The sequence below is a fragment of the Sphaeramia orbicularis genome, chromosome 22 (genome assembly GCF_902148855.1).
Source record: "Sphaeramia orbicularis chromosome 22, fSphaOr1.1, whole genome shotgun sequence".
In the NCBI taxonomy this organism is placed as follows: domain Eukaryota; kingdom Metazoa; phylum Chordata; class Actinopteri; order Kurtiformes; family Apogonidae; genus Sphaeramia; species Sphaeramia orbicularis.
In genome coordinates this window covers 12,109,709-12,122,731 of record NC_043978.1, presented here as the reverse complement: position 1 = coordinate 12,122,731, position 13,023 = coordinate 12,109,709, and the positions used below count along the sequence as shown (strand labels likewise).

At 39.0% G+C, this 13,023-nt stretch overlaps 1 protein-coding gene across 1 annotated transcript in view; it reads left to right on the top strand.

Annotated features, from left to right (window-relative positions):
• LOC115413489 (nesprin-2-like) overlaps positions 1–13,023 on the top strand; it is a 108,983-nt gene that overhangs the window by 55,820 nt on the left and 40,140 nt on the right. The window contains 2 exon segments of the mRNA XM_030126363.1: positions 713–871; positions 7,082–7,248. Coding sequence (XP_029982223.1) covers positions 713–871; positions 7,082–7,248 — 326 coding nt within the window.

Sequence of the window (13,023 nt, the reverse complement as noted above, 5' to 3'; positions counted from 1 at the left end):
ATCAATATTGAGAGAAATTAAGTTTATATAAACTTATTTTTATTTATATATAAACACAAGTAAAATTGCTTATGCACTTTAAAACTCACTGCAATTTTAAAAAAAAAATCTAATTGGAAAAAAGATCAATTCAGAACTAAACAGTGTTTTAAGTGAGTTCTACATTTGTGTTCTGTCAGCTCGTCCAACTAAGAAATAAATCTTTCAATAAATATATAAAATCTCTACACACAAGATAAAAAAAGAGTATCTTGGAAGATCCCTTAAAACTGCTCCATTCATTTACATTTATTATTTACAGTCGGAGCATGAAAAATATTTGAGAAATTTAGAGATAGAACATTTAAACTCATAGTCATGGATTAAAAGAAAAAGAGAGTTGGAGATTTTATAGTTAATGAGGCATGGAGATAAATAAGGGAGGATTATGTCATTTTAGAAAGTTGTTACTGATTCTTTTACCGTTGGACCTGAATCCTCCATAGACTAATAATAAATCAGTATATGATGGCTTACATGTGTTGAATTTATGTCCATGTCTCATTTTCCAATCTCTCCATTGTCTCAAATCTAATCAAAATGACGTTAATATGATGTAACCGGTGCCGTAACTACCTCCTCATCGGTAATAATCAGATGTAGATCAGGAGGGTAAGCACCTTACAGTAACAAAGCTTATTTAACATCTATTGTCCAATCCTCTTTGTCTCAGGTGTCTCTGCGTAAACAGGAGATCGCAGACCGTCTGAACGCCTGGATCATCTTCAACGAGAAGAACAAAGAGCTGTGCGAATGGCTCACCCAGATGGAGAACAAGGTGGCACACAGCTCCGACCTCAACATCGAGGAGATGGTGGAGAAGCTCAAGAAGGTCAGAGACGCACAGAACTTCCATGAATCAATTGTTGGGAATGAGAGAATGTTAGGAAACGAAGATGAGACGACTTTATAAGATGTTATAAGGCAATGAAAAGACTTAAACTGAATAATAATAATAATAATAATAATAATAATACATCACACTTATATAGTGCTTTTTTGGACACTCAAAGATGCTTCACAAACAAACAAAGCAAAAAGATCAAAGGGGCTCAAGAAAATGCAAGTTTGAACAGGTGAGTTTTGAGTAGTGATTTGAAGTTTTGTATTGAGTCCGAGTTCCTGATGTTTTGTGGGAGTGAGGGTCCATGGGTGGGGGGCTGCAGCGAACACTTCTTAAAGGTGGCCATACACTGTGCGATTTTAGAGATGATTTCTCACTTGTGCGACTCTTTCTGGGATCGGGCCAGATGTGCCTCTAATCGTGTGTGGTGCTTGTTGCAGTGTACATGGGGTAAAGAGAAGCGATTAACACCTCACGACCACCTCACAACCAGCAATCGTGTGTTCGCAAGGAAAACGGAGCTGTGTGAAATCCTGCTCGCTCCTCATGAGGGTATCGCACTGTCAAAGCCGTTCCACAAGCCGATGTGCCTCAAATTCTCACACTGTGCATGCACAAACACAGAAGCGTACAGTAGCGTACAAGCTAACAGTAGCTGGCTATTGGTCTAGTGCAATTTAGCTTTTGCAGCTTACCTCTAGTTCCCGCTGTAGGGCTGACAGCCCATACTGTCCACGTCTGGCCAACCAGTTCCTGCACCAAACATGTCATCTTTTCTTCTTTTTTGATTCCCCGCAGATAATGGCACATATTGCCAAAGCAGTTCGTTGGTTTTTGTTTGGCACTACCATTTCATGACTCACGCCAATACACAATCGTCTATGCACTTCGGATTCCTTGGTATTTTAACGTTGTATTTCCTGATCCAACACTCGAACGTGTCATGTGTCCTCTGGTGTATGGTCCTACAGTGTGAGCAGTCAGGTCGCATACAAGCATCGGTTCGTACAGTGTGAGAACATGAATCGTGAGCCTGACTTCACGATTGATTCACACAGTTTGAGATGGAGCTGCGTGCAACGATCGAAATAATCGCACAGTGTATGGCCGCCTTAACTCAAACCAGTGTTTCCCAACCACTGTGATAAATTATCAGGTGTGCCGTGGAAGATTATCCAATTTCATTTGATTTGTACTCTAAGCGAGTAACGGAATATATATAGGAATATATATATATACAGGGTGGGGAAGCAAAATTTACAATGAACATTTAGTTGTTTTTTCTCAGCAGGCACTATGTCAATTGTTTTGAAACCAAACATATATTGATGTCATAATTATACCTAACACTATTATCCATACCTTTTCAGAAACTTTTGCCCATATGAGTAATCAGGAAAGCAAACGTCAAAGAATGTGTGATTTGCTGAATGCACTCGTCACACCAAAGGAGATTTCAAAAATAGTTGGAGTGTCCATAAAGACTGTTTATAATGTAAAGAAGAGAATGACCATGAGCAAAACTATTACGAGAAAGTCTGGAAGATACTATTAAAGAAGAATGGGAGAAGTTGTCACCCGAATATTTGAGGAACTCTTGCGCAAGTTTCAGGAAGCCTGTGAAGGCAGTTATTGAGAAAGAAGGAGGACACATAGAATAAAAACATTTTCTATTATGTCAGTTTTCTTGTGGCAAATAAATTCTCATGACTTTCAATAAACTAATTGGTCATACACTGTCTTTCAATCCCTGCCTCAAAATATTGTAAATTTTGCTTCCCCACCCTGTATATCACGATCCACTGAGTTGGTGGCTGTTGTTATTCGATGTTTAAGGTCATCGAGGTTAGTGGGTAGCGGTGGAACATAAATGTCATCTTTCATGTATCCCCACAAGACAAAATCACACACGGTGAGGTCTGGGGATCTCACAGGCCAAGCACAAAGAGCAAGGTCTTGGGCCCCCTTCCAACCAATTCATTGCTGGGGCACTTTTTCGTTTATAAAAGCTCAAACTTAGAAAACTCCTCTTTCAGATGGTCACTGACTCATTCTGTGACAATGCTTGAGAACTGAAGCAATGCATCATGAAATCGGTTCATTCTTTTTGAATAACCCTGTATTATACAATGGACCTCAATCCATAAGCCAGGGGGTCCGTCCAAGGGGTCACTGACGTACTCCTTTCAGCTTTCTCGTTTCAAACTCCCAGAGAGAATGTCAACGGGACAAAGCTATTTCAGTTCTGTTCCGTTTCACCACAACTTATCTATACAAGGTGGGCTTCTCAAGCATGACTGATATAAAGATGAAAAAAGAGACATTGAGGAAGATCTTCATGTATGTTTTTCTTCAGTTCCTGCAAGAATATCAGCTTTGTGTTCAACTAAACAGGCCCAGGTTTCACACTGAGGAAGTAAATTGGACTAGATTTGCATTATATTTCACTAAATATACTTTTTGTGACATTTTTGTTTGGTGGTGTGCCTTTTGGTGTGATTTTTCTAATGTAAAATATATGCCATGGCTCAAAAAGGTTGGGAAACACTGACTCTGAAACACTGAGTATTAGTCTAAACATTGTGAACAGACCTACAGTAAACTGGACATGACCAAAAGGGACGTCCACACTCACCCAAAAACTGGACACATCACAGCCTTCATCAGTCTGACCAGAGTTTTGGAAAAAGGGAAAACAGGAAGGTGACAACAAGGCAAGGCAAATTTATTTGTATAGCACAGTTCATACACAGGGCGATTCACAGTGCTTTACAAAAATGGAAAACAGACGGCTTAAAAACACACAATTACAATTAAAATATTATCAATAAAACATAAATAATAATCAATTAAAATGAAGTAAGAGAGAAGAGTGCAGATGGAACACTTTCAGTTGTTCTATGCACAGTTAAACAGGCTGAGTTTAGGTCAAATAGAATGTCTGTTTATTCTGTGGAAGAGACACCTGACTCCCAGTTTTCATCTTTTTTTCCAAATTTAAATCAAATGTTATTTATATAGCGCCAAATCATAACAAAAATTATCTCATGACACTTTACATTTGGAGGTGGTCTAGACCAGACTCTTCAGCCAATTCACAGACACAGACAGAGTCCTCCAGGAGTAAACACCTGATGATAGTATCGAGAAAAAACTACCTTTAACAGACAGAACCTGGAGCAGACCCCAACTCTGTAGAATGGTGATCTGCTTTGACCAATTGGGTTATCTGTGGTCAGTTGTTAGTAGCCAACAGTAGAGACCTCTACCATCCATCCATCTGCTTATCTAGGTCTGGGTTGTGAGAGCATCAGCCTGAGTAGAGAACCCAGACTTCCCTCTCCCCAGCCACCTCCTCTAGTTCTTTTGGATGGATTCCAAGGTGTTCCTAGGTCAGCTGAGAGATATAATCCCTCCAGCATGTCCTGGGTCTGGGCCAGGGTCTCCTCCTGGTTGGACATGCCTGGAACACCTCACCAGGGAGGCGTCCAGGGGGCGTCCTGACCAGATACCGAACCACCTCAGCTGGCTTCTCTTGAAATGGAGAAGCAGCGGCTCTACTCTGAGCTTCTCCCAGACCTCTACCATCCATGTAATTATATAATAAACACTATCACAACTATATGGATACATGAGTGATGACAGTGAAGGCAGGAGAGAAGAAGGAGCACAGCAGCAGGTCCAGAGATGATCCAGGGAAAACCTGAGAGGAGCTAAAGCACAGAGACTCCAGGGAAAAAGGAGAGTCAATAACATGGATTTACTGAGGCTTCAATAGAGGAGAAGAGGAGGAGCAGAGAGGAGGTTAGAGAAGAGGAGGTCAGAGAAGAGCAGGAACACAGAGGAGGTTAGACGAGGAGGAGCAGAGAGGAGGTCAGAGAAGAGGAGCAGCAGAGAGGAGGTCAGAGAAGAGGAGGAGCAGAGAGGAGGTTAGACGAGGAGGACCAGAGAGGAGGTCAGACAGAAGGAAAAGCAGAGAGGAGGTCAGAGAAGAAGAGGAGCATAGAGGAGGTCAGTGTAACCTGATGAATGTCCCAGTCTAAGTCTGTATCAGCTGAACTCAGATCAACCTGATTCGCTCTAACTATAAGGTTCATCATAAAGGGCAGTTTTGCTCCTGTTCTTAAACGTACAGAGGGTCTCCTCCTGGACCGAGGCAGGAGGTGGTTCCACAGTGGAGGAGCTTGATAGCTGAAGGCTGTAGCTCCCATCCTACTTTTGGAGATTCAGATCTGGAGGTTCCTAGCCATGAAGGGCTTTGGAAGTGAGGAGGAGGGTTTTAAAGTCGGTCCTAGCTGTTACACTAAACTGCAAAAAGGAAAACTCCTAACAAATAAAACTCCTCTTTCTTCTGGATTTAGTCAGTGATGTTAAAAGCTCCTTAAAATCAGCCGAACAGGTTTAGTTATGAAACGGTTTGTGTTTGTGGGACGTGTCAGACCAGGATCCTGAAGCTCTGAGTTCGTCCCGATTGTTAAAACGCCAACAGCTGTTGCGTCTCAGCAGGACCACGCCGCTCTGTTTTGTGTCCTTTCATTTGTCACGGTGTCTGCGGGGGCTGACTCAGCTGCGGGGGGCTCAGTGTTTAAAGGCAATTACTGCTATAACTTAAACTTATTGCTCTCACAGGAGGGTTTCAGGCCTTTCATACACTGGGGCTTTAAATACAGTGGTTTAGTCCCGACTCACAGACTGGCAAACATCCAAAGTGGGACAGTGTGTCAGAAATAGACGACTGAAAAACAACAGGAAAGGGCAGAAGTTAAAATTATGCTTTTATTGTGTGTTTCTGATCATAGTTTACATGTTCACCTGGAGGCAAAACAGTGGTTTCATCCGCTGCTTCCAGGTGTTTTTAGCTCAAATACCACATTTTAGACACAATAACAAATGAGGAGACAAGTCTGGATTATACAGGTCTGTGCACAAGTCTAAAGGTCTTCAGCTTTGTTGTTTTTTCAGGGTTGAAATGATCATACATATTTATTTCTCAGTCTTTTTTCTTTACATACAAAAAGAAAATACAGGAAAGGTGTGCACAGCCTTGAAAGACACATAAAGCTGAACTAAATATGTTGTAAAGGATAAAGTCGCTATTTAATGTGACCTCTGACCCTATGATAAGACACAGCACAAACTGTTACAAACATGTTGAATCAAACCTGATTTTTTTTTTTTTTTTTTTTTAAATTTGGGGTTGTTTTGTTCATTTTGTTTAGTATTTTGTTCATTTTGTTTAGTATTTTGTTCATTTTGTTGATTCATTTATTTTTATTCATTTTGGGATTAATTTTAGATTAGATTAAATTCAACTTTATTCATTTGTTCATTTTGTTTGTTTTTTAGGGTTGTTTTATTCATTTTCTTTAGTACTTTGTTAATTTCATTTATTTTCATTCATTTTGTGATCAATTTTAGACTAGATTAGATTCAACATTATTAATTCGTTCATTTTGTTTGTGTTTTGGGGTTTTATTCATTTTGAATATTTTGTTAATTTTGTTGATTATTTCATTTATTTTTATTCATTTTGTGATTAATTTTAGATTAGATTAGATTCTGCTTTATTAATTTGTTCATTTTGTGTGTTTTTTGGGGTTGTTTTATTCATTTTGTTTAGTATTGCTAATTTTGTTGATTATTTCATTTATTTTTATTCATTTTGTGATTAATTTTAGATTAGCTTCAACTTTATTAATTTCTTCATTTTGTTAGTTTTTTGGGATTTTATTCATTTTGTTTAGCATTTTGTTGAATATGTTTTCTCATTTTGTCCTTTTTTTCTGTTCATTTTTGCGTTATATTTATAATTAATTTTTTCCAATTTGTGGCTCATTTTTTGTTCAGTTTTTACTGATATCAAACCTCACAAAATTGCCATAAATCTCATGTTGTCTGAACAAAATGGTTAAAGACATATTAAACGTAAAGGGAGGTCACACTAAAAACGACCACGTTGGTTTATAGAAGCTGTTTTTAACCTGTAACTTTAGTTTCTGTAAAACAATGAACAGAAATGTGAATTAAAAAAAGCCTAGTCACACTTGGATATAAAATAAAAATGGAACAAGTCTTTTTTTTTTTTTTTTTTGCCCATTTGGTTCACTGTACAGATATGATGACTGAAGTCGATAATGTCATTAACTCCCCCAAACCTGCACACACTCACTCCATTATCTGTGTGTGTTTGTCCTGTAGGACTGCATGGAGGAGATAAACCTGTTCAGTGAGAATAAAACCCACCTGAAGCAGCTCGGAGAACAGCTCATCACCGCTAGCAACAAGACCAAGGAGACGGAGATCAACGACAAACTGAAGGACATCAACGACCGCTGGCAGCATCTGTTCGACCACATCGAAGCCAGGTAGGAAAGGAAAAACACACAAGGAAGAAAGAGACGAGTTTGTCCTGTCAGTACAGCTGTATAACAGACCATAATAGAACCAGGAAGAAGGAGAGCACCACAGTAGTACAGCTGAATGACAGACCATAATAGTACCTGGCAGTAGTACAGCTGAATAACAGACCATACAAGAACCCGGAAAGAGAGCACAGCAATATGAGAAATTCACTTTGTGAGCCGCAGAGCTAGTGTATTTTAGTCTGTAAACAGGAGGGTAAATCTGCAGTAGGAGCAGATGTTCCTCCAACAGGTGGAACCTCCATAGAGTCAGATAGAGGAGAAGATGAGGAAACTCCCCAACCAGGACAGTGTAGAGGAGGAGATCTCCACCAGGACATTAAAACCTCTGTTGGTGAAGTGGACAGAGTTTTCAGATTTAGATGAAAAAAGAATCATCCAGACAAATTAAGTTCATGTCATGCAGCTGCTTTATTTAATGTCGATGGTTTGGAACATTTAGGAACGTTTTAAAAAGCAGAACAAAGCAGATTCTTCTGGATAAGTTTAAAATGAAACCACCTGTAAGTGCAGACAGTGAAGAAAGAAAGAACAGATTGAGAGAGAAAACAGCAGAAAGCATTTTACACGGAGAAGATTGTCCTTTAGAGGATAACCCCCCTCTTCCTCTTTCTCCTCCTCCTCCTCCTCATCCTCCTCTTCTTCCTTCTCCTCATCCGCCTTCTTACCCTCCTCTTCCACCTCTTCCTCCTTCTCTTCCTCCTCCTCCTCCTCCTTCTCATCCTCCTTCTCCCCCTTCTCATCCTCCTTCTCCTTTTCTTCCTCCTCTTCCTCCTCCTCCTCTTTATTCTCATCCTCCTTCTCCTTTTCTTCCTCCTACTCTTCCTCCTCCTGCTCCTCAGTCTCATCCTCCTCCTGCTCCTCATTTTCATCCTCCTCTTCTTCCTCCTCCTCCTCCTCCTCACCCACAGATCATCTCATATTTAAGGTCAATAATTTGATAAAACCAGTTCATTTGTTTTTTATAGTTATTTTCTTACCGGGTCCAGGTCGCAGGCCTATAAGTAGATGAAGATGATTACAAGTACCAGTATTTTCTTTCCAGCTGCACTTTGTCTGTTTTATAAAACGGGATTTTTTTGTGGTTTTTAGGAGCTGAAACGGATTACTTATATTCCATTTCATTTTATTTCAATGGGGAAATGGATTCATAAATTGATTCAGTAAATCACAAAACGAGCAGAGTCATGGAATGAATTAAACTTGTACTCTGAGGTTCTACTGTATAATGCGTTATTGGATCATTAATGTAGCTCTGATTATTAAACAGTCTTTGATAATCAGTTTGATCAGTCGTCATATCGTCCACAACTTCAACATGACTCTTTCTCATAGAGGCTAAAGCTGCTTCATCTGTAAACACTGGTTTGATGTAGATGATAGCTGCTGCAGTCTGACTTGGAGTCCAGTCTAAAGTTTCTGTCTGACATCTTGATCTTCTTGAATCATTTCTTTTCCTGGAAGAGTTTCTGATCTGCAGCTCAGTCCTCCACAGACCGTTATTGTCCTTCACTTTCAGTTGAACATGTGCATCTTTATCTGAGTTGTTGTCGAACAGAACCGTGAGCACAGCTGTTATTCCACCGCAGCTGCAGATTAAAGAATGAAGGGCTCAGAGGCGACCGAGGATAGAGCCATATTATTATTAATCCATAAATACGCAGCTCATTCCTGTGGAGCGGTGGCTGATGCAGGAGCTGCTGAATGTCCATGGTGCAGATTAGGAACTCTTTACTGCTACGTGGAGCTGCAGGATTACACACAGTGACCGATACGCACACAGTGGACATCAACACTGACAACCAGCCGCTTTGTTGTGAATATTGTGTGAAATGGATGTGGATGGATCAGAGCGCCTGTTGTCCCATCATCAGGCTTAAGAGGAGAATTATCAATATAAATCCATCCAGTGGGTGTTGTTGTCAGTTTGAACGGGGCTGTTGGAAGTTCTTTAAGCTAACGTTGTCATCTGACCTGATCTGCTTCAACAAGGATTCTGTTCTTTGTATATTAGAGTTTCTCATCACCTCAGTTAAGTTACTCTAATGCCGCTTTTCCACTACGTGGAACCGGCTTGACTCGACTCGACTCGAGTACCAGGTCCTATTCCTGGAGCCTGTTTCCATTACAGGACACTGCTGACTTTACAGTACCTGGACGTCATAGCGATGAGGCGCACTACTTCCGTGTCGTCTGCTCAGAGAGTCGCTGATAAACTCGTTCGTCGCATGTTGTCTCGTCAAGCTAATGCTGAATTTTTACGTCGGCCACCAAAGACTGAATCTCCTGACTGAATGGTGTAGTTTTGCAGGCTATCATCATGTGGATTAACCTACCGCTATATTTACTGTAAACGTCCGCATCTGTTTTATGTAAAACGGCGGGTCACAGAGACAACTCTCTGACCAATCAGTGGTCTGCAGTGTTTACACGTCACGTTTTAGTATCTGGTCCCCAGTCTTGGAACCTCAGCGGAGGTGATACCAAAAAACTAATACCGGGTACTAGATTCCAGGTTCTTTTTCGTAATGGAATCTGATCTGCCTTGGCGGAGGTCTGCGCTCTCCGAGTGCTTTTCTAGTAAATAATTGTGATGAGGTGATGGTGAATAATTGTTAAAGGTCGACTCTTAGCTGAGTGTTTCTTCAGTTTATTGGCTCTTTAATGCTTAAACAGGTCAGTTATTGTTTAATCCCTGCTGTGTTTGGTGACCATGCATGTCTATATTTAGTGGAGAATCTTCATGGCAAACCTGAGCAAACTGACCTGAGTGGAGCTGAAGTGCAGAGGAATGTTTCAGAGGCAGATGGGTGAAAGCCATGGGGGGCCGTGGGGGGGTGGAGGTGACTTATCCCCATGACAGTGATTGACTTAGATGGACCATATGGTGACGGTTTAGTGACTGGAGCTGCTCTGACTCCTCCACCTCTAAATTTCTTAACACATTCTCATTCTAAGGTGTAAAATAAATATTAATACATGTACTGTATGTTTTTAAGAGTCTGAACCCTGTTAAGGTCCATTTATTCAGGAATCATGTTCTAGTTTGGAAATTACAAGGTCAGGGAAAGATTACCGGAACACAAACCTAAATCTTAAATACATACTAGTCGTATTGACCCTTCAGTATCTCACCCATACAGGTCCTTTTAATCACCAAAATCAGTACAGTGCCGTGGTAATGTCCAAATGTTTTTCATACAGTTTGTTTTTAAATGTTACTTCATCAACTTCATAAACAAAAATACCAAAAACTCAACAACTGGCGTATTTTTAACCCTTTAAATCCTATGTGTAATGTAAACAATCCATTTTTTATGCAAAAAACCCACAGAAGACACAAATTTACCATTTAAAAATTAGATTTTTTATTTTTTAATTTTTGCAGTCTGGCATATGTCAATGATTGACAGCAACATTATTATTTTTTGTGCTAGTTCAAATGTTAAATGCTAAAATGTGTCAATGTGCATTTTTTACTCATAAGGGTGTTAGTAATTGTCTATTATTCACAATGTGCTGATTTTAGTGGCTGGGTCAGTATTTTAAAAATCATGCAAAAATGAACAACTTTTGAATTCTGATGTAATCTAAATTGTGTAAAGTAATATGATCTTTCATAACATGAAGTGCAAAGTGTGCATAATATGCTCACCTGGATACCAGAAGGTTAACTGTATACAAAACATCAGTTGTGTATTAATTCTGGCAGCATCGTGACTTCTTCAGTATGCTACATTTTTATTATTAGGTTGGTTCTAACGCTTGTCAAGCGGATGTGGAGTGTGTTTCAGCAGCAGCGCCACAGATTTGACTGAAATAAGTAAAAAAGATGGAAAAAAAGCAATGGAAGTCAAAGTCATAGAAAAGTTCAATCTGACGGTAAAATATTCCAGGATGAAAGCCAGTTAAACGGACGGGATGAGGGTCGAGGGTCGTTAGCGTGACTGACAGGTTGTTGGTTCAGAGACACGGCCTCTGTCTTTTATAATAGAGGGTGGGTGTGCCCCCCGCCCCCCCCAGGGACTGACCACGTAACAAGGTTAAGCCTGTTAATGAGCTGCTGCCGAGACACGAGATTCCAGTCTGAGATGGAATGTAGACGGAGTGTATTTACATGTACCTACGTCTGATTTACTATTATAGAATAGAATACAATAGAATACAATAGGCTTTATTGTTATTGTGTGTACATGAAATTGAGTGGTTGTCCAGTCAGTGCAACGATATTAATAAAACATCAATGCATCAGAAAATAAGAATAGAGCGAATATACAGGGTGGGGAAGCAAAATTTACAATGAACATTTAGTTGTTTTTTCTCAGCAGGCACTACGTCAATTGTTTTGAAACCAAACATATATTGATGTCATAATCATACCTAACACTATTATCCATACCTTTTCAGAAACTTTTGCCCATATGAGTAATCAGGAAAGCAAACGTCAAAGAGTGTGTGATTTGCTGAATGCACTCGTCACACCAAAGGAGATTTCAAAAATAGTTGGAGTGTCCATAAAGACTGTTTATAATGTAAAGAAGAGAATGACTATGAGCAAAACTATTACGAGAAAGTCTGGAAGATACTATTAAAGAAGAATGGGAGAAGTTGTCACCCGAATATTTGAGGAACACTTGTGCAAGTTTCAGGAAGCGTGTGAAGGCAGTTATTGAGAAAGAAGGAGGACATAGAATAAAAACATTTTCTATTACGTAAATTTTCTTGCGGCAAAGAAATTCTCATGACTTTCAATAAACTAATTGGTCATACACTGTCTTTCAATCCCTGCCTCAAAGTATTGTAAATTTTGCTTCCCCATCCTGTAAAATTACAAAAAATAAGAAAAGACAATAGAATATAAAATTTTACAAAAAGTAAAATAAGAACTTTAAGTCGAATAAAAATAGATACAAAATATGAATACGCAATATTAACAGTATGTATATTTATATTAAGTCAGTATAAAAATAGTGCATTTACAATATTGAATAAATACTGCATTGTTTTTGCAAGAACAGAGGATTTTGCACGATTTGTTGCTCATAATTCACATTATGTAGGGTTATTATTACACATTATTGGGAGTGATTGCGTGAGGATACGCTAAGGGAAGTGTTTGTACAGGAAGAACAATAGGGTTATTACCATTTTCAATTAAGTGTGATCACCTTTACTATGGTTGTTTTTAATATGCATCTGTTATTTCTCATTCTCTTTTCTTCACATACAACAAGAAAATACTGGAAATATTGTTGTTGAAATATGTTGTTTTTTCAGGGTTGAAATGATCAGACATATTTATTTCTCAGTCTTTTTTCTTTACATACAAAAAGAAAACACAAGAAATGTGTGAATAGCCTTAAAAGAGACAGAAAAACTGAACTAAATGTGTTGTTAGAGTCACTGTTTAATATGACCCATGACAAGAAGCAGCTCAAGAATCATCTGATGTGTTGAATCAAACCTGGTATAAAACATCAGAAATTTAATGCCATAAATCTCCTATTGTCTGAACAAAAGGGTTAAAGACATGTTAAATGCAAAGGGAGGTCACATTAAATATGACCTCTTTGGTTTATAGAAGCTGTTTGTAACCTGAAATTTGTGGTTTCCTCGTCAAAACAAACATTTTCAGTGCTTTAAAAAACTACTCCAGCAAATTAACACTGACTGACATAACTATAAATAAAAGTTTTATCAAAGTAGTCGGTAAGAAGC